General features: G+C 46.0%; 1 protein-coding gene across 1 annotated transcript in view; it reads left to right on the top strand.

Moving 5' to 3' along the window:
- FBXL2 (F-box and leucine rich repeat protein 2) overlaps positions 1 to 21,577 on the top strand; it is a 393,398-nt gene that overhangs the window by 203,061 nt on the left and 168,760 nt on the right. Inside the window, exon 9 of the mRNA XM_085607622.1 lies at positions 479 to 553. Within this exon, the coding sequence (XP_085463748.1) occupies positions 479 to 553 (75 nt within the window). The remainder of the gene's footprint in view (positions 1 to 478; positions 554 to 21,577) is intronic.

Below are 21,577 nucleotides of genomic sequence, written 5' to 3' on the forward strand. Positions count from 1 at the left end.
CTTTCCAGCCCTCCTAAAGACTTGATGTCTGCGAAAGCAGGATATCTGCCAAAAAGTGGCAGATGACCCATCTTCCCTACTTGGAGAGTATAGATTTTTGCACCCACCAAATATAGTACACGGAACATCTGCCATTTCTTGGCAGCTGTCCCTTGTCTGCAAAATTGTAAATCAGGCCCTTAGTTTCCATTTGTAAATTTGGAAAATGTTTTTACTCTGAGGTTCATTCTATTGACCCCTTTGATTTATAGGTAACTATTTTCCGAACTTTGTGAAAACTGTTTTACAGCCAGAATGCCTGAAAGATTGAAATATACATTGTGAAACAAAAATGTATCATAATTTTAAGTGTCAGACATACCTTTTTTTTTTTTTGTTAATTCTAGACAATATTGTCATTTGTGATGGTGAGCATACCTTTAGAAGCTGGACAGTGGCCTACAGCACTTTAATGATTTTTCTATATACTTTTTTACAGTTGGAAGATGAAGCGCTGAAGCACATTCAGAATCACTGTCACAAGCTTGTGACATTGAATTTGCAGTCATGCACAGTAAGTGATACTAGCTGTATTTAAATCTTAATATGCAAAATGTGTAACGGGCAGATTTCCTTTCTTAATAAAAGATGATAAAATACAATATTACAGAGACATGAATTTGTGCCTTTTATAGTTAAGGTTGCCAGAACATTACATAGGAAAATACGTTTTTGCTTTGCTAAAAAACGTTGTCTTCCGTTAATCAGTTGGCACCTCATTGTTAAGAAGCACAGTTGCAAATAATGTTTCATCCTGACAAAGTTTATGTGGAATGGTTGATGAGACAGTTCTAAGGAGCGTCCTGGTTTGATTGAAATTTCAATAGGAAAGGGTTGGCATGAACCTACTGAATAAAAGACGACCAGACTTGGCAGGCATGGACTATTTTCCTCCTTTTGATTATTTTTATTGTTTTATTGGGAAAATAACAAGCTACCCATTGAGTTTGTCAGTTCTGTTTGCATCAGTTAATATTTTAAAATGACAGGCTAGCTTTCTCATTTTCTGCTGAACTGAAAAGCAACATTCTTGTTGCTTACTAATTTAGTTGCAAGTTGCCGTAGTGTCTCTACTCTACTAGCCCTCATGAAGAGGTCAGAAGGGTAGTAATGGTACTTGCGCTCCGGTGCTTTATACAATGGCAGGGGTAGGAATTTTCTGAACAAGCTCAATCAACTAAGTATCTTGATTGCCAAGAAAGGATTTCAATTTTGAACTAAAAGGCTGCTCACCCACTAAGCAGTAACACTTCCAGCTCACAAACTAATCCATATGCAAGAAAGAAATAGACATGGGGAGCACCAAAGCACACACAATAATTTCTATTCAATAGTTTATCATAGTCATACATTTTTTTATAGAATATTTTCATATGGAAAACATCTAAAAATACATTAAAAAAACCTTTCATATGTGCATTCATGACACTTTGTAATCCACCAACACTCGCAGGTTATTTGATATTAACATCATATTGCCAAATCTAGCAAAGATCTTTCATATCCTCACCTTCGTATTTCAATATTCTTATCCATCCAAGGTATGACTGTCTTGGGGATGCAGAGAAACAGGTATTTGGCAATACTGGCACTGCTTCTTCAGGGCTAAAATATGCAATGTTCTCGGTCCTATTGTCTTTGGCATTCTGCTCGAAATTAACGTCACTTAGATTTAAGGGCATCTACGGTTGTGTTAGCATTTAAGGGATATTTCTTAGATCAACTGCCTAAATTAAGCAATCCATAGTCTTCTAATTCACGCTCCAACATTAGTTTATTAAATTGCATTGGATAGAGAGCTTCAATATTATAAACTATGGCACAGAAATTATTATTTGTGATAGTAGTGCTCCCAGTGCCTGTTTTCTAGCAAGGGTGCTATGGACTGTGAGGAACTTATACTTCAGCATTTGCATTAGAGTCTGGTGGTTCCACTCGATAGGTGGTCCTTTTAGTCTTCACTCAGGTGTCCAGCATACTACTTCCACATGAGAAGCAAAGCCTCTTTTCAGGTGACACCTATATTCAAACTGTCATCTTCTTCTGAAGCCTTATGCGTTCAGAAGATTTGGAGTAGTGCATTTCTGCTTGTAACTAGAATAAAGATGTAAGCACGTCCGCTGCATCCTGACAGGCCCCTTCCCCCTCAAGGACTGATGTCTCATCATCTGGTCTCCTGGTTTATTTAGATGACTATTGTAGAACATTTGTAACAGGCAATGATCATGAAGATTGTAGACTGGTTCCCATGATCGATTCTCAAGGCTGGGCCCTTTCTAATCCACTAAAGCCCACAGATAGCCTTCTACAATTTTTACATCTAACATATTATGTACTTCATTTTCTTTTTCAGTATTTACCTGAATTGGTGTACGATTTAACACAAGCATGTTTATAGCATGTTTATAGCTTATTTTAACAAGGACTCCTGAAACACAGGATGAATTGCCATAGTCTTGGGCAACTTTAAGCATACAGTTAGAAAATCCACAATATGTTCATTGGTAAATTAACTAATAAACTTAAGTAGCAACATTATTGAAATATAAATTCTTAGTGGGTAATCAGACATTTTTACCCTCTGTGTATTTGGGCAATGGCCTTCTTTTCTCAATGGAGTATAACTTTTAGCTAGTCTTGCCCTTTTCTAATGATTCTTGTGCTGACACTTGCATTTCTTGGAGTTTATTTAAATGTTCTTTCACTCAGGGCACTGATAAAGATGAGGGTAAATCCAATGGTACAATTCTAGGTTGATGTTTACACATACATAAGAATGGTGACATCCTTGTGACAGAATCTTCTGCATTGTTATATGTTAATTCTGCTAACAACATCTTACTCCAGTCTTCTTCCAGCAATGTTTAATGCCTCAAACTGTATAACACATTAATTCAATTGTTCTGTCTGCCCATCTATCTGGGGATGATAATTGGAAGATGGACTGACCTACGGGTCTAATTTTGTACACACTGCAGAAGAGAATTTCGAAGTAAAATGAGAACCCATTTCCGTTATCAAAACCTGTTGTTTTCAAGCAAACCTATGACGTTACATGCTAACAATTGTGGTAAAAGGGCAACCCAATTAATGCAATGAAATGCTCCATTTTCAAATGATTAACATCTTTCAGAATAAAGGTTTGAGTCTTGGGTAATTCTACAATAAAGTCCATAGGTACTGTATACCAAGGCTTAGGTGGAACAACCAATAGTCTCAAAAGACCCATAGGTCTAGTATTTGAACTTTTGATCTCAGCACAAATAAATATGCTTGAACGTATTGTTTAAAACTTGTAATCCGAGTTGGCAAGCAAAACAATCTTTTAACAGTAGCTAAGGTTTTAGCAATTTGAGAAAGCTGTCTTAACTGAGCTGAAGGTTAAATCGGAGTCTTTCCTTCATACAATATTTCATCTTTCTCAGTTCTTTCTTCCTGTTCTCCAAACTAAGCTTACTTATCCCTGGACTGTAGTTCTGTTGGATCATCTGTTTAAAAAGGTATCGACTGTAATGCTATAGTGTGACTATTTTGCATTCTACATAACAAAATAAAAGGAAATTCACTAACTTTCATTTTTAGGTGGATTCTGTCGAAATAAGAATTTTTACTCTCCATTATTTGGAACAGGTTTATCTTTTATCACATTTTCTGTGACTCTGGTAAACTTCTAGTGTGTGCCTAGCTCCTAATAAAGAATACCTCCCTTCTTCTAAATGTTGGTTTGTTGCCAAAAGTTCTTAGTCTGTAAAAGTGTAATTAAGTTCTGCTTGGCAGTATTCAGAATAGACGAGGCCTTTTGGGGAAAATGTGAAAATCCACTTCCATTCACATGGGGCAGGAACTCACATGCTACATCTAATAAAGTCCAGCCTATATTTTCATGAAGATTGGTAAGAGCCTGGAGTCTATGGAGAACAAGAAGGTGGTGTTTCTCTCAGCAAACATTGCCTGTCTGGCGTTAATGTTACCATGGCGTCCTGGGGTTCACCATCAGTGTCTTGGTTGATGAGTGTCCTCGTCATAGCAAATATGCTTTGGCAACTGTAAATCTCACATCCCATTCAGTCTTGCTCTCATACTCATTTGCATTAGCACTGCTTTCCAATGTTTATATTTGTGTGCTGGCTATCTTTAAAGAAGGATTATGTTCATACCCTTCAATGAGACACCCCTAAGACACCACTTGTTTTTCCCTTTACTACATATTCCCTTTAGTGCTGAGTGGGACCCTATATTAAGTATTTTCTGAGAGATTTGTGGAGGATGGGTATTCTCTGCTGGCTATCCATAAAACCTACCCTCAAGCTTGACACTAATGTGGAAAATGTCAATGAAAAGTGGGCCGCTGTATGCACCTATCTAGTTGCAGGATTTCTCTGGGAAAAAATGCCTTCCTCCAAAATCAGAAGTACCACATTTGGATGCTGCAATATAGGTGCATTAGTAAAATAAAAGGCTTCCTTGGACCATACAATCATAGCGCCTGTACAGGGAAGTTTAGTAATGGATTTTAAAATTTCAGAGAACTGATAAATAAATCCTTTTTAAAAATGTGCGAAGTCTGGGGCGTGGTTTGTCGTGCCACGGGAATGGCTGCTTCCTAAGCGAGCTCCGCTGGCCGAAAATTTATCCCGCAATTATCCGTTCACTGGGGAAGTATCCATGGTGCAATTCTACACCCGGAGTGTTACCGGGAGCTGGAGGTGCCGATGGTTTGGTCCAGGGCTATTGTTGTCCCATCTGCAGCGGAGGGTGAGTCGGAGTTGTGCTGAGCGGACCAGGGCGACACCTGCCCTCTGGAGGGTGGCACGGTGGCGAACTGTAATTGAGGCCAGGGTCCAAGCCAAGAAGAGGGCCGCGGCTGGCTGTTGAGGTGGTGCAGAGAGTCTTTGAGGGTGTGTTTGCCGCAGAGTCCACTGTGAAGTGACGCTTACAAAAGGGAGGAGGTCCAGACCCCTTAACGTCTCCCCGGAGCCTGGGCGGATGCGCTAGCTGGTCGCGGAGGGCACGTGATGGCAGCGGCGTCCCCGGCGTCTCCCTGCCGCCGGATCTTGCGGCTGCGGTGTCCTCTCTGACTTCTCCTATCAGCACGGCCCGACTTATTGGATGCTGGTGGTGGAGGACGGCACCGACGGGATTGCTGGCAGAACTGTAGATTTGGCGGGAGGTGCAGGCCTTCCCAGAAGCTCTGGGCGCCATTTTGTGGTCAGCCGCGTGGGATCTGAGCGGTGGCTGGTGGGATCTCGTAACTGGTGCTGAAATCTGGCTGTGGTGCGCTACTGCAGGGATCCTAGTTGAGTGATTATCTGGACGGTCGCACCTGTCTGCGCTGTTTGCACCCGTGGCTGCATTGTTGATCCTATCATCACCCCCCAAGAACTGAGGAGCTGCAGTGACGAGGACTTACTTGGTCAATCATTGTAGTCCTCTTGTTCGGTCAGTCTGCTCCCTGGCGGCAGAGTCTGCATGGGCATGGGTTCTGGCTATACCGCAGTGCTTGGAGTAGTCGGTGAGTGGTAGTTGCAGCACCGGTGAAAGAGGGGTTAGCCCAGGGGGCGCCTTCACCACTGTGCTGTGTCGCTGCTGCGGGGAAGCCCACGTGTGACTCGAAGACTCCTTTGGTTCTGGGGTGCTGAGTAAAGGGGATCCTCTGACAGAGGAGGCACCTGTGTGGCAGGGCTGAGGCCTTTTGGAGTGTATTGAACGCCCATTCCCGGCACGTGGCGCATCCCGAGAAGTTGCTGCTAGACCAGTCCTGTCCGCGATTCACATGGGCCTAATCGCCGCGCAATGGGCAAGCAAGATGCCAAGCAGCCCAAGCTGAATTTTGAAAATAAGAGGTCTACGCGCCTTACGGAATCAGACCCTGAGACAAGCATGGGTAGATTGCCAGATGCACTGACTGAGGATTGGGTGAAGATCTACGCACCCTCATGCTAGAGATGCGGTCCAGTCTACGGAATATCGATACAAAGTTGGACACCCTCACCTCACAACTGAGACGTGTTGGAAAATCGTCATTCGGATTTTCATGATTTTCAGATAGAGACCAAAGAACAGTTTCTCCACATGGACAGAGTCCTGGGTGTCATCCGTGCTAAAAACGAGGACCTGGAAGTGCGGTCCCACAGAAATAATTTGCGTTCACTGGGATCCTGGAAACAACGGCCATTCCCAAAATGGAGACCTACGTTACGGACCTGCTTCATGAACTCTTTGATCCTCACTTATCTGCCTTCGCCGTGGAAAGGGCCCACCACTCCTTGGGTCCTAAACCACCGGTTGGAGCAACTCCCAGGCCCATCCTTACCAAAATCTTGAATTATCAAGACCGCGACCTCATACTTCATCTAGCCTGGGAAAAAGGGTAAATTGTACACAAAGGAAACAATGTCTCCTTTTATCCCGACTTTACTCCGGCCGTGCCGGCGGCAAGGCGCGAATTCCTGCCAGCCAAGCGTAATCTGATCCAGGCACAAATCCCATATTCACTGCTCTACCCTGCAAAGCTCAAAGTGACACACGAAGGCACATCCCACTTCTTCACGGATGCGAAATCGGCATTGAAGTTTGCCAAACATGTTGGAGGCAAGAGAAATAAGCAGTCCGACCGCTATACAGATCCACAAACTGATCGCCTCAGTGACAACGACTGATTTGGGTATTGTAAGTTAACCACTGTCTGTGGGCATCATCATTCAGTTTTGACTGACCTACTGTTAATTAAGTGGGGTAGTGTGTGACTAGGCAACGGGATGTCCCCCATTGTTAGGTTTGGTTATGGCAAACAGTGTGGTGCTCTCCGAAGCACTCTCGGCTACCTGTTCTATTATGGGGGAGATCGCCGGCATCATCACGCCCTCATGGGAGAGCTCCCTTTAGAGACACTAAGTATTCTGATTCGTTGTTTGTTCTTTTGGGTGGGTATTCTACAACTTGATTGGGGGTTTGGAGTGGGTGGTAGGTGGAAGGTGGGGTATGTTGTTCTGTTATTCACCAGTATGTCTTTCCGTCACTTGTCTGCCTGCAATCTGATAATCGCAGTTTTTAGCGGCAGCACTCTCGTCTTTGCCCTGCTCACATGTACCTGGTTAGTCACCACGCACCCAATCTAAGTTTTTTACATGGAACATTCAGGGTATAAATGATGGCAGAAAGTCCAGACTTGTCCAGGCATATTTGGTGCGGCACAATATTGATATTTGTATGTTGCAGTAGACACATCTTAATGTTACACCTTCCCCCAGGCTCAGACATAACCGTTGGAGTCAGCTATACTCCTCTATATACTCTAACTATTTCTGATGGGTTGCTGTATTGATTAGAAGGAGCCTGGAATTGAAGGAAGGGCGTTTCATTATTCTCTTGGGAACACTGAGAGGCACAACAGTCGTTATTGTTACACTATACGGTCCCAATGTGGACACTCCCGGGTTTTTTCAGGACATTTGGGCTCGAGGCAACCAGTTGTGAAACTATCATATGGGGGGTGATTTTAATGTGGTATTAAATGATGATTTAGACAGAAAGGGGGCATCCCGCACTTTACACCCGGCTGCCAGAGCAGCGCTAAACGCCATATTAGCAGACGGCAATTTGGTAGATGTTTGGAGATGCAGACACTCGGGTTCGGGAGGGCACTTGCATATCGAAGTATCATGGAGCCTGGTCTAGGTTGGACTTCTGGCTTGTGTCGCCTGATGTTTCCACTTGGACCACGGAGGTATTGAACTTGCCCAGATCCCTGTCTGATCACGCCCCTTGTCTTCTGCATCTGGCGCTCCCTGATTCCCCTCCACGTATGTTTACGTGGCGGTTACCACCGCATGCGCTCATAGATGATGCATTTAAAGAAGAGATCAGGGCAGACATTGTAGAATATTTCACCCTCAATTCCGGTTCGGTGGACTCGGTGGCGACTCTTTGGGAGGCCTTTAAGGTGTGTATAAAGTGTAAATGCATAGCTCGACAGGCAGGGGTTTTGAAAGCAATTCACGGTACAATTGCTTCCCTTGAAAAGGAAATTAGGGATCTTGAAACACTTTATTATGCTTCTGATGACTCCGACGCACTAACCCTTCTGAAATCCATGCTTCTGGACTTTGAGGAGGAGGCTCAACGTGAGGTCAAGTTTTTTGGGCAAATACGCTGAGGCCAGACGTTATGGTGTGGGTGATCGGCCGGGGAGGACACTGGCGGCGATGGTCCGTGCCCCACTGCCTACATCCCTGTGCTGGCCAGTGGGCCCCAATGGGGTTATTAGAGGGCAAAAGGCTATTCTCAACAAATTCTCCCTTTCTTTTTATTCCACTCTATACTGCCACCCAATTGGAATGCCCTGAAGGTATGCAACCCTTTCTTGATTCCCTCGAGCTCATATGGTTTAGTCAGCAGTATAGAGACTATTTAGATTTTCTGTTTACGGTGGAGGATGTTGCTCAGGTAAACAGAGCCCTGCCGCTTGATAAAGCCCCCGGGTCCGTTGGGCTAACTACTGCCTTCCATAAAGCCTACGCGGAGGAGCTTGCTCCGCATCTATTGGCGGTCTACGAGGAGGCCCAGATCGACGGCATCCTCCCACCCTCCATGCGGGAAGCCATAATCATATCATTACTGAAACCTGGGAAGCCTGACATTGAAATAGACTCCTATAGGCCGTTATCCTTAATCAACGTGGATGTCAAGATCCTTGCTAAATTGATTGCGAACATGTTGCAACTCCTCCTCCCTTTAATTGCAAGGCCCGATCAATCGGGGTTCATTCCTGGACTTTTGGACTTTTTTTTTGGTTTTACTCTACTTGCTCCCAGATGTGCAAGCGGCGTGGTTTTCCTCGATGCTACTAAAGCATTCGACACGCTTGAATGGCCATACATTTTTGCCATCCTTGGCCGCATGGGTTTCAGTCCCCTATTCATAAACCTTATTTGCTTACTTTACACCCAACCGATGGCTAGGATCTGGGTGAACGGCCTCCTATCTGAGCCTTTCCCTATATCGCGTGGAACCCGGCAGGGCTGCCCTTTGTCCCCCCTGCTTTATGCGGTCGTGATGGAGCAGCTCGCGGCACGTGTGCGACAACATCATACGGCCCGGGGGAATGGGTTTCGTACCCGGAGTCTCCTCATCTCGCTCTATGTGGATGATGTCACCTTGTACGTGCTTGACCCTGTGGTGAATCTTGACCCTCTCCTTCAGGAATTCATCAGGTTTGGCGGCCTCTCTGGCATCTCTATCAATTGGGCCAAATATATTATTTTCCCCTTGCAGACAACACCTCCCCAATCGTCTCCGAATTCTCTCTTAAGTCGGAAGGAGACTCCATCAAATACCTGGGCATCTGGCTTAGTAGCAACCTGCAGGAGGTCTGGAACTTAAACTACGAGTGTTCCATCACATGGTTGGAGGATAAGGTCGCACTGTGGGTCAGACCCCCCCTCTCTCTGGCGGGTAAAATTGCCGTTGCTAAAATGATAGTCTTGCCTAAGTTTCTTTATTTGACAATATTCCAATCCCATTAATGCAGGCCTTTTTCCGTACTCTTAAAACACTATTGATCTCGCTTGTGTGGGCGGGTGGGCAGGCTCGGGTGTCCTGGGATCTTTTAACGCTCCCGCTGAGTCAGGGTGGACTGGGTGCTCCAGATATGCAATTATATGCCTGGTGTGCGCAAGCACAGTTCCTTCACTATTGGGTTCACCTGACCCCTTTTTAGCCTCATCTGGCCGTTGAGACTGATGAAGCAGCACCTGTTCCGATGTGGGTCGCCCTGTATCAGCCCTACCACTGCCCCAGGGAAGACATAGACACCGTGGAAGCTCTATGCTGGGCGTGGAACGAGCTGCGGAAGAGAGCAGGTATCCCCGTCTTCTATGCCCCATCCATACCGCTGGCACATAAACCTTTATTGCCTCTCCTTGGGGATAGTATTGGCAGGACTGTGGCTTAAAAGCTAAATCTCCGCACCTTTGCAGATCTCTACCCAAACGGAAATTTTCTTCCTCCAACAGTTGCAGACGAGGGCCAGTCAGTGCCTTTCGCTGAACTATTTTTATAGCATAAGCTCAGGGCTGCCTGTCAATCCCTACACGAAAGTTTCCCGTGCTCCTCGACGCATCTCGCAGCCTTGGAAAACCTGTTGAAGTCACCCTCAGCCCGTAATCTTGTTACACAGTTATACACACATATGCAAAACACGGCACCCTTGACACAGCCGAGGGCACTCCAGGCGTGGAACAACGACCTCCAAGAACCGCTTACTGATGAACAATGGTCGTACTGTTGCATCCAACTTTCCGAGCTCTCCCCGAACTACAAACTATGTTTAATTTCTTCACCGCTACTACAGAACCCCTATGAGTCTTCATCGCATGGGACTTTGAGATGACGAGAGCTGTTGGCGCTGTCTTTTTAGTCCTGCCAAATTTTTCCATCTGGCCTGGGACTGCCCGCAGCTGTCGACATTCTGGTTCACGATTTTCACATTGATACATCCGATAACTGGCGTACCTGCCACTCCATCTCCCCAACTAGGGCTGTTGAGCTACGTAAAGGACACTCCTGTTAAAAGTCGTAAATTGCATGCGTTACTTCTCCTTTTTGCTAAACGACTAGTGGCTGTACACTGGGGAAGAAACAGAGTGCCTTCCATTAAGGAGTGGATCAGGGACATTACGTATGGGCATTCCCAGCTCACCACCTTTTGGGAACTTATGCCTCCCACATCACGACCGCGTGACATTTGGGAACCATTTCTTACTTGGGCCCCGAGAGAGACAGGCTCCTGAAGAGAACACACAGGCTGCCTAGGGTATGGTGGGGTTGGATGGTTGGGAGGGTTGAGGTTCTCCTTTTTCTAATGATTTTATAGCCGGACCGTTGGCATTAGTTCCTTCACTGGACTACATGCTTTGCACATCGCAAGCCCCGCTTTCAGTTGGTTATAACACTGGTTGCTTGTGTGATTAGTTATGACTCCATTTGCATGCTGGTAAAGTACTTGGTGATTTTTTTATGTCTTGTTGTGGGGGGCGGGTCGTGGGCGAAATGTAATCTGTACATGACTAATGATGCTGATACTGCTTCGTTTTTACAAGATGGGACTACTGGCTGTTTGCAACTGATGTTACTGTTTTTCTTTTGAAAATGCAAATAATAAAAAAAAAATATATGTGCAAAGTCTAGCAAACTTTGCACTACATTTACCGAGGGGGGCATAGGGCATTTGATTATTTCTGAAACTTTGTTCTCATCCATCTAAATAACCTGAAGGCTGGTTATGAACCCCAGAAACACTGCAAACGTGGTGTAAAATATATGCTTATGTATGTTATCAAAAAGATAATTTTAACACTGCTACACAGTTTTGAGATGTTGCATCTGTTTTACCATGGAATCGGAGCAAAACAAGGTGGGCCCGATTCACAGAACTAACTTAAGACAAAATCCTAAACTTACTACCATTTTGGTATTCACAGAAGGCACTTACTCATTTTGGTATTCACAGAAGGCACTTACTCATTTCGGTATTCACAGAAGTTAGGAGTCCTAACTTTAGGACTCCTAAATGCCTTCTGTGAATACCGAAAGTCTTAAAATTAGGATTTTTCTCAATTTAGTAGTCCGAAGTTTAGACTTAGGACTACTAAATTGAGAAAAATCCTAATTTTAAAACTTTCGGTATTCACAGAAGGCATTTAGGAGTCCTAAAGTTACGAGTCCTAACTATACTACTACTAAACTGAAAAAAATCCTAATTTTAAGACTTTCGGTATTTACAGAAGGCATTTAGGAGTCCTAAAGTCAGGACTCCTAACTTCTGTGAATACCGAAATGAGTAAGTGCCTTCTGTGAATACCAAAATGAGTAAGTGCCTTCTGTGAATACCAAAATGGTAGTAAGTTTAGGATTTTGTCTTTAGTTAGTTCTGTGAATCGGGCCCGGTGTCATTTGAGTAAACTATGCAGTTTGCACCCAGAAACCAACTAAAGAGACAACAATAAAAATTTTAAACGCAGCTGGAACATTGCAGAAAGCCAAGGCGGCATGCTTGAAATTCGAATTGTTCATACATGGCGTAGAATGCAGTTTTACACTTGTTTCCCCTCTCGCACTCCCGACTAAATGATAAGCTTCACAGAGATGAAGCTGTCTAAGAATCTTTGCATGTTTAATGTAATCTAAAAAAGACTGAAAGGCAGGGGAAGACTTTTGTACTGCAATTCTGTTGATTGATCTATAATCAAAGTTTGTTCTTGGCTGACCTCCCTTTTGAGGCTCAAAGGAAGAGGCAGGTGATGGTCTGATAAGAACCATTAGCTACATTGTTGTCTATATCCAAGGTGTACTGTCTCAGATTCTGTGTTGCATATATTAAAGTACCAGATATTCCTGCTCCAGGTTCTAGATGGATTTATCCGTCACACCTTCTTTGCAACCACATCCATTCTAACAATAACTCACAGAGCAAAATCTTCTCTATTGTTGGAGAGTTCTCGCAGCCTGCATCCCAATTTCTCTGTCCAAGTGCTTTTTTCCAGAGCAAAATCAATAACATCTACACTACTTTTGCCACCCAACCCTGAATGGATTTGCTCCCGTTCCTTGACTCACCTACTACAGCAACCAATAATTGCTCCCTCCCCAAGTTTGCTCAGGTGGATTCTGACTTGGTAAGTTGGACTATGTGGATCATCAGATCTAGTTCTCCGGTAGACCCATGTCCCCATTTTGTTTACTCTGACTTCTCAGAACTCTTCTGTTCTACTCTATCTGATATTTTCAATAGATCTCCTAGCTCTGCCACTATGCCTGGTATTTCGAAACACAGAGCAGTGTGACAGCTCTTGTTAGACTACTTTCAAGCAGATGCACCAAGTCGAAAATGCCAACGCCTATTGAGAGCACATAGAATGTCCTGAACAAAGGAAAACCAGGATCCTGTAGACTCCTCTACCAGCTGTAATTGACTTTGGCATACCAGGGATCATGTACAGTGTTGTAAAATAGCCTCAGTAGATTTTGATGCTTGAAATTAAGGGCAATAGGGTGGGAGGGAGAGAAGTGGAGTTAGTGTCCAGTTTTATTACATTGCTGCAATATGTGAAAAATATTAAAGATTGTTTAAAAAAGAAATTTTGAAACACACATATGTTCTTTCTCTTCTCAAAAAATCTGCTGCTCTGCTGAACCTTCGGCCTTTAGCAACTGTAGACCCACGTCCTTATTGCCTTACTCAGCCAGTGTTAGAAAAGCTAATTAATTCCAAACTCCCTGAATACCTTGAAGCCAACTGTCTTCTCAGGTTTCGTAGCAGGCCATTACACTGAGACTATACTTTTAGCAGCCACAGGTGCCATTCACCATCTTCTTGATATGGGTAAATCAGCCGTACTGATCCTTTTAGATTCGACAGCCACCTTCAGTACAGTCTCACATGCTTTCATGCCCAATTGCATACATAATCTAGGAATCTGCTCTGAATCCTTCTTCTCATTCAGATCCCAAACTCTAAATGCACGTTGACCTCTGTTTGTTGCGAGGCATGGTAGCCCATCGAATCAGGTAAACTGCCTAGGGAACATTCTGGATAAGACGTTGTCCATGAGAGAGCAGATCACCTCTGACTCCTCTACTTGTTTGGCATCCTCAGAATGCTTCACATAATTTTCAAGTGCCTTTCCTTCAACTCCCGCAAGACCGTGACCCAGGCCCTGATCAGCAGCCATCTTGATAATGGCAACTCTTTCTGTGCAGACTTCCTGTGTACCTATTTAGGAGATCTCAGGTTGTACAGAAGGCTACTACCTGCCTTCTTCTCATCCTCCCTGATTGCACCTCAGTGAATCCCTACCTCAAGGCCTCACATTGACCACTTTTAGGTTGCTTTGTAAAACACACAAAGCACTTTGACACTGGCTCTCACTATCTGAGTAGCAGGGTCACCCTATAGAACCTGGCTCAAACTCTCGGCTTCAGAACACTTCCTCTTGTGAATGTTTACGCATCTGCCAGAAATGAACTGGAGGACGGTAATTCTCTAACCTGGCAGCTCACAGGTGGAACCTCCTCCTCCCTTTCCGTATTACCAACAGTTTTCTTCTATTCAAAAAGAAATTGAAGACCTGGCTGTTCCAACAGCTACCACAACTGTTCCCTCCAGTTTCCAGCTCCTCTGTAGATGCCTAGAGTTCCTGGATACCCCTCCTTTAGTGCTTTGACGCCTTACAAACCCATGTAACAATATGTAGTGTGCTTAAAACAACCAATATATGTTCAGTCATGCCACGCAGGGAAATCGCTGCTCTTTGCGGCATGCATCCCTTTCAAGAGAATAATGCTGCGGGGGATAAAAAAAAACTTGTGTCTACCTGATGGGTGAATGTTCATAAACTTAAAGTGATCTTGTTTCTGCATAAAATAACTAAGGTGATTCCTATAGAAACTAGTGTGGGAGCTACCATATCTGCTCGGAAAAGGTCTGCAGGTGTCCTCAGTGACAACAGAGGTCACAGAGATGCTGGGGAGAGACAGCTGTACCCATCATAGAGCACACATAGCTGGTGAAATAAAAAGAGGCAAATACCAAAGAGTGCTAGTGATACAAGTGTGCACCATCTTAGATTCAGAGAGGTGCTTTAAATGTTTTTGGACACTGCCCCCTCCCAGCTGGCCAAGACACTATTTATAAAGTTCCAATATGATACATTAGAAAATGGGTCCATCACCTCGGATTGCAGAAATGGAAGTGGCAATCCTAATTGCACTATGTGCCATAGGAATGCTAAAGACAATGTTGCACATATTTTATTATTTTGCCCGGAAGCTTAGAATCAAATTGCTTCGTTCATTATGTACTCGCCTAGGTTTTATGCAACATCCTGAAGCACAAATGGTTATAAAACTTGATACCCCCCACTCCCTAATAGTGTCCTGCTTGAGTAGATACATATTTACAAAAGGGATACCGTGGACCCAGAGAAGTTTCAAGTTTCAACACCGTGACATTTTAAAGTTGAGTAGTTTGTTGCATTTTTTTCATACCTTGTCAATGTATACATTGCGCTCTGTTTTTTTTCAAAAGTGTGTTTATTAGCAATTCGTCCCATCATGCATCAGAGCTGTACAAGAATAACATCAGGATAAATGTAAAAGCGCGGCAGTCATAAACAAAGACAGATGAGCGTTATTAGCTATAAACCCCCAGCTGATACGAGAGTAGGTACAGTTTCCTTTAATATAGGGGCCGGAGATAGTCTTGTGCTGGCGCACCCCATGTCATTTACTTGTCGACCCAGGTGACGATGTATACCCAAAGCCTTCCAAATAGGAAGGTATCCATCAAAAAAATGCAATCCCTGAGGTCAAACTCCCAGGGTATAGTGAAGAGAACCCAGAAAAGGATAAAGGAGCCCCCCTCCCACCCACCCCAATACTGGTGGCGGCTATCCAACTAAAACTTAGGTTTAAGCAGAACACTGTCATAGAACTTAAAATTGGAACAGATGCATAGCTCTGATTGATGCAGGGCAGACGGCTGACGGCAGACCCCTCGTGAGGAAAACAACCAGTGGACCCCAGCGATACTCAACGTTTTTGTAGTCATCTCTGAATATGTCTGCCATCCTTTCGAGGCATAATAATTTCCAAAGCCTGGAGTGCCATAGTGGGGACTCTGCTTTCTTCCAAGCCGCTGCAATTGCTACTTTCGCTGCCCCAATGCAAGTCCAGATATCGGACCATAGGCCTGACCATTCCCTGTCTTGGATATCACGGTGCAAGATATCCTTCCACATGTGCACGTAGCGGGGTCGTGGAGTGTGTGTTGCAGAAAGAAGATATTTATATAGGTAGGAGATCACTCCTTTCATGGAGTCGACATTCTGGACAAAGACTTTGAATCTCGTGAGGGGGCGTGTGGCTGCTTTGTGTATAGCAGGTGTGAGAGCCCAATGCTTTAGCTGAAGGTAGCGAAAATGTTCGGTGGGTTCTAGCCATTAGTCTCTCCTGCAACTATCTAAAGTTAAAAAATCATAGTTGTGGAAAAGATGTCAGTGCTCTACAGCCCCCCTCCCTCCACTGATCAAATGGACCCTCCTCGAAGGCCGGTGGGAAGGCCGGATTGTAGTGGATTGGTGTGTATGGTGATGGAAATGTGGTCCACTGGGCATTATTCGATAAAGAGTCCCACACTTTCAGGGTTGTCCGTGTTGGTGTGCTGAGGTAGGTGTTCTTAGACCTTTCCCCCTTGGGCCTCCATATAAGTTCCCAAATCGTCCTCCCTGCAATAGCCCTATCCATATGGAGCCAATGCTTTCTCCAATTCCCTCTTGGCCCATTCAGTCACTACTCGTAGTTGAGACGCATTATAATAGAGATTAAAGTCTGGGAGGCGCACCCCTCCCTCTCCCGTCACCCTCCTCAAAATGGAGAAGGAGAAGAGCGCCCGACCCCTTTGCCATATGAACTTTAGGACCATGGATCTTACCTCAGGTAGAAAGTCATTTTCGAGGTCAATGGGGAGTGCTAGGAAGAGATATAAGAGTTTAGGAAGCACTTTCATTTTAACTGCGTGTACGCGGCCAAGCCAGGATATGAAGAGTGGCTTCCAACGGACTAAGTCTGCCTGTGAGAGTGGGGGGGGAGGTGGGGGAATTTGCTCTATATAGATCCTCTACTCGTGGTGTCAAGTGGACTCCCAAATATTGAAGAGGCCTGGAGGTCCACTGTAGTTGAGTGCGTGTCTGGAGTGCCCTGACTTCGGCCTCTGGGACGGTGAGATTAAGTATATAGGATTTATCTGTGTTGACCTTGAAGCCTTCTACCGCCTCGAAACGTGTGAGTTCTGTTTGTACCTTGGGGAGGGAGATAGCTAGGTCTGTAAGCGATAGGAGCACACCGTCTGCAAAGAGCGATATCTTGTGCATGTCTCCACTAAAAGGAATGCCCCCTATCCCTGGTGCCGCCCTGATAGCCATAGCTAAGGGTTTGATACTGAGGGCGAACAATAGGGGTGATAAAGGGCACCCCTGACGGGAACCCCTAGTAAGTGGGAAGGGAACCGATATAATCCCGTTTACCTGAACACGCGAGTGAGGTTGGATATAATTAGCCCGGATCATAGTGATAGATTTGTCAGCAAACACGAAGTGTGCGAGTGTGTTGAAAAGGAATGCCCAGTCCACTCGATCAAAGGCCTTCTCGGCGTCCAGCCCGACCAAGACTGCTGGTATTCGTCTCTTATTAGCTTTCTCAATAAGGTGGATTTTACGTCTAATATTATTGTGGGTTTGGTGGCCTTTTAATAAAGCCCGACTGATCTGGGTGGATGAGCTCAGGCATGAGGTCGTTAAGCCAAGTAGCCAGAATAGCCAAGTACAATTTCGCATCGAGATTGAGAAGGGCAATGGGACGGTAGGAGGCGCATGAGTGCGGATCCTTCCCCTGCTTAGGAATAACCGTGATTACAGCTTCCGCCATCGAGAGGGTGACCTCACCCGTCTCTGCCATTGTGTTAAAAAGATGAGTGAGGTGGGGTAGAAGAGCCGGGGCAAAGGTTTTGTAGAACTGGGCCGTGTAGCCGTCGGGCCTGGAGCTTTCTGAGTTTTAAGAGATTTGATGGCTTAAGCTACTTCCTCTGATGTTATGGGAGCCGCAAGTTTGTCATTCCATTCTTGCGAGACTTGTGGGAGCGGCAGGGTCTCTAAATATCTGCGTTGCGCCTCGGCATCCCGCGGCTCCTTTGTGTAAAGGGCACCTAAAAGGAGCCAAAAATAGCGGCCTTTTCCACATCCTTATGGGTCAGCTCCCCCTGTCCATCCTGTATGCTGCCAATGTATTCCTGTTCCCGCTTCTCTTTTAGCTGGCGGGCTAAGTGTTTACCTATCTTGTTCCCCTGGGAATAAGAGAGCTGGCAGAGCTTCAGGTGGGTGTATTCTGCCCTATTATCGTATATGGCTCGGAGTTTCCCCCTCAGTGCAGTGAGCGTGCGAAGAGAAACCCTAGAGGGCTTACTTTATGAGCTGTTTCCGCCTGGGTCAATTCGGCCTCCAGTTTTTCCCGTTCCTCAGTCCGTCGTTTATTCAAGGAGGAGTTAAGGGCGATACATTGTCCCCGAAAAACCACTTTAAAAGCGTCCCAGTTACTAAACACCGAGGTGTCAGCGGGGGAGTTTTGCGTAAAAAAGTCTGAGATCGTTTCCCTCAGTTCTGTGCACAGGACTCTGTTCCTCGTAAGGGATGCCGAGAAGTACCACTTTTATGTAGATGGCAAATTACTCCAGGAAAGGCAGATCGAGACCGGCGAGCACCCATCGAGGTCTGGCTAATAAAGATATGGTGAAGCCTAGAATCCGTGCGGTGCACGTGGGAATAGAAAGTATAGTCTTGTGTCTGTAGCTAGAGGGTCCGCCAGGCATCCCTAAGGCCCATGTCGTGAAGTTGTTGCTTAGCCTCTGCGGAAAAGGAGCTAGACTCCAGTCTGTGTGGGTGGGTGCTGTCTAGATCTGCCTGCCATGTCAAGTTGAAGTCCCCTAGTAGGAGTGTCGGGCCCTCCGCAAAGTCCTGTATCTTCCCTAGAAGTGTCTTTAGAAAGATTGCCTGTCCTGTGTTGGGTGCGTATGTTGAGATAAATGTACAGAGTTTGCTCCTCAGAAAGCCTTTAACCATCACCCATCTGCCCTCTTTATCCGTTCTAGTGTCCGTGGGCTGAAATTTCGTTGAGGAGTGAAAGAGTATCGCAGTCCCCCGGTGTAGGAAGGTGGATATCTGACTATGGTTACCCCCAAATTTTTGCCTAGTGTCTAGCTGGTTTTTCGACTTAGTTGGCCTGAGATCCTGCTATTCAGGATCTCAGCCTGGCTGTTCTCTCTTTAAAATGGACTCCATGTACCCTAGGTACATACCCAATTGGTTGGATCACCCTGTCAGCCCCTGTACCAGTGTACACTAGGTACCCAGGGCATTGGTGTACCCAAGGCCTGCCAGGGGCTGCAGCATGTATTATGCCACCCCAGGCTTGGCCTAACAATTTGACACAACTGGCTGATCACTCAGCTGGGGTAAGTTGGTGTAATCACCTCTTACTTAGGTGTAGTATACCTATACCTAACCTTAAATGGGACACCTGGTAACCTATAAGTCACTCCTATGGCAGGCCTTAACAATCCTGAAGGCAGAGTGCTTGGTTCCATGTGAGATGGTGCTCTGGCATGAGCTGAGCCTGTCTGCAGTGGTCGGAACAACTTCCTTCTACTGTTTCCAGATATCGTCATACCATATACTCTTAAGTGCATTATGAACCTCGCGGTTAAATGCTATCTTTGGTTTGGCTTTATCAAAACATGTCGAGTAAGGTGTCATACGAATTGGAATACTAACCCCTCGCCAATTCTGGCGACGGGGTTAGCATTCCACCCTTCTAGAGGGACACGACATGTACAGTACCTGAAACCCGGGTAAAATCAGACATAGCCTCAGCTCCACAAAATGGACGCTGCCACCACAGACACAAGTCTGCCCTCCTGCTGCTGGGAGTCCTTCCAGCTTGGGAGGTGTGGACAAAGGGTTTCCTGCCAGGGGAGGTGCGTGCACCACCCCAGACAGGATTTTGTGTATTGGTCAGGTAGGGCTTGAAAGAAACCAGACATGCCTGTGGCTCACAAGGAGCCTCGGTGCATATGCCAGTTCAAACCGGTCCTGGGGCACACCAGTCCCGGGCCTGGGGCGAGCTGGACAAAGGATTGGGGGTGTAACCACCCCCCTTCCTGGTCCCACCCATAGGGAGGGACCTAGCAGGTAGTCCGGCCCCTAGAATCCGCTTAAAGGTAGGAGCTGTGTCCTAAGACTTCAGACATCCTGGAATCAACTTAACACTAAGAAGAAGACGGGAACTTCGACGCTCTGCTGCACAGAGGACTGAAGCCAATCTCCCCTGTGGTCAGGGAGTGACCACCTTGCTAACGCAAGCACCATCCAGCGAATCAACGTCTGATTTGCCGCCGCCCCCCGCCGGAGCCCGAGCCCAGAGACTGACAAGACCTGGACCTCCAGACCTCTCACAGCCCGATCCACAGTCCCTGAAAAGAGGAGACCCGTGGAGGCACCGAGACACGTGGAGCCAGCCATCTTGGAACGACTACGACAAGCTGACAAGTGCAACAACCGAGGCTCCCTCCAAGTTGTGCTTTGGGATCTGAGAAGCCCAACACCCGAGCAGCATCTGCACCAAAGGTGAGCCCTCCAGCATCTCCACGATCTGCGTGGGGCCCTTCTGCATTTTGCCACTCGACGCGCCTAACCGGCTGCTGGCCCGCTGGCTAGTAGCCATCTTGGCGACGAACTCTACGAAATACACCGCTGGTCTGGTTGCTCCAGACTGGCCCTTGCTCCCCTCCAAAGGAGCAGTCCTTCTGACCTTGCTGGTCAGAACCATCAGCTTATTTCATCTCCTACAACAATTGCTTTTGCCAAGGCTTGTTTGCTTCGATCAAGTCGCCGACACCGCCGACAGCGAGAGCCTGCGTGGGACAGCTCGTGAACCGACTCCTGGACGTCGTCGACCTCCAGGGACCACGTGGCTGCCGAGACAAGCTACACCTTTCTTCCTGTTTGCACCCGACATTGCCTGGTACCCACCTGGTGCCACGCTGGTCACTGGCTAGTGACTGTGAACACTGTCCCCTCTGCTTACAGGTCTTCAACATCTCCGATCCACTCTTGGATCCACTGCATCTCTCCCGGACCGACCGCCTGCAGCATCTTTGTCTTCAGGCTCCACGGAACAGATAGAAGAAACCCGACGCACTTCGAGGCCTATGCACCCGCTTCCTGTGGGTGAGGTAAAGCTGGCACACCTGTGCCCAAGTGTAGTATTACATCTCTAGTGCCTGTGTTCCAAATCTTGAGTTCCTAGTCCATCCGGAAGATCCTCTTTGCAGTAACTTTGTACTTTTTACGCACCCATTGAAACCTATGGGAGCACGCGTGCGACTATTTGCTCTGCACACGCCACCCGTGGACCTCCTGGTCACTAACTGAAGTTAGCTCCTTGTAGGCCCAGCGATTCTAGAGGCCCTAGGCCTTTTCCCTTTTCTGTTCGTGGTACTTATACCACTATTTTAGTATATGGTTCGAGTGGCCACCAGGGCCTATCCATATAAAGTGCAACTTCTGTGTATTCTGTGATAATCTTGTTTGACGATTTGTGCTCCTGTGCTCATAAAGAGACTAGGGGTTACTTTGAGAAATAAATACATATATATTTTGAATATATATCTGTGTGGTGTCCTTTCATTGGTATAAAAGGGGGTTGCATTTGGTAAAACAGCTGGCTTAACACGCATCACGAGTTTAGCCTCAAAGACTGCTTAGCCTACGCTACCACTAGGGCAGCTAGTCCGAAAAGGTTGACTTACAACCACACCATAAGGGTTGCTTGGCATGGTACAAGGTGATCACTTTAACTAGTGAGCATCATATACCAGGCCAACTTCTCACACCCGGTGTTTAGTGAGTGCGGAGGCTCTATAAATCAGGGG

The sequence above is a fragment of the Triturus cristatus genome, chromosome 5_2 (genome assembly GCF_964204655.1).
Source record: "Triturus cristatus chromosome 5_2, aTriCri1.1, whole genome shotgun sequence".
Taxonomy (NCBI): Eukaryota; Metazoa; Chordata; class Amphibia; order Caudata; family Salamandridae; genus Triturus; species Triturus cristatus.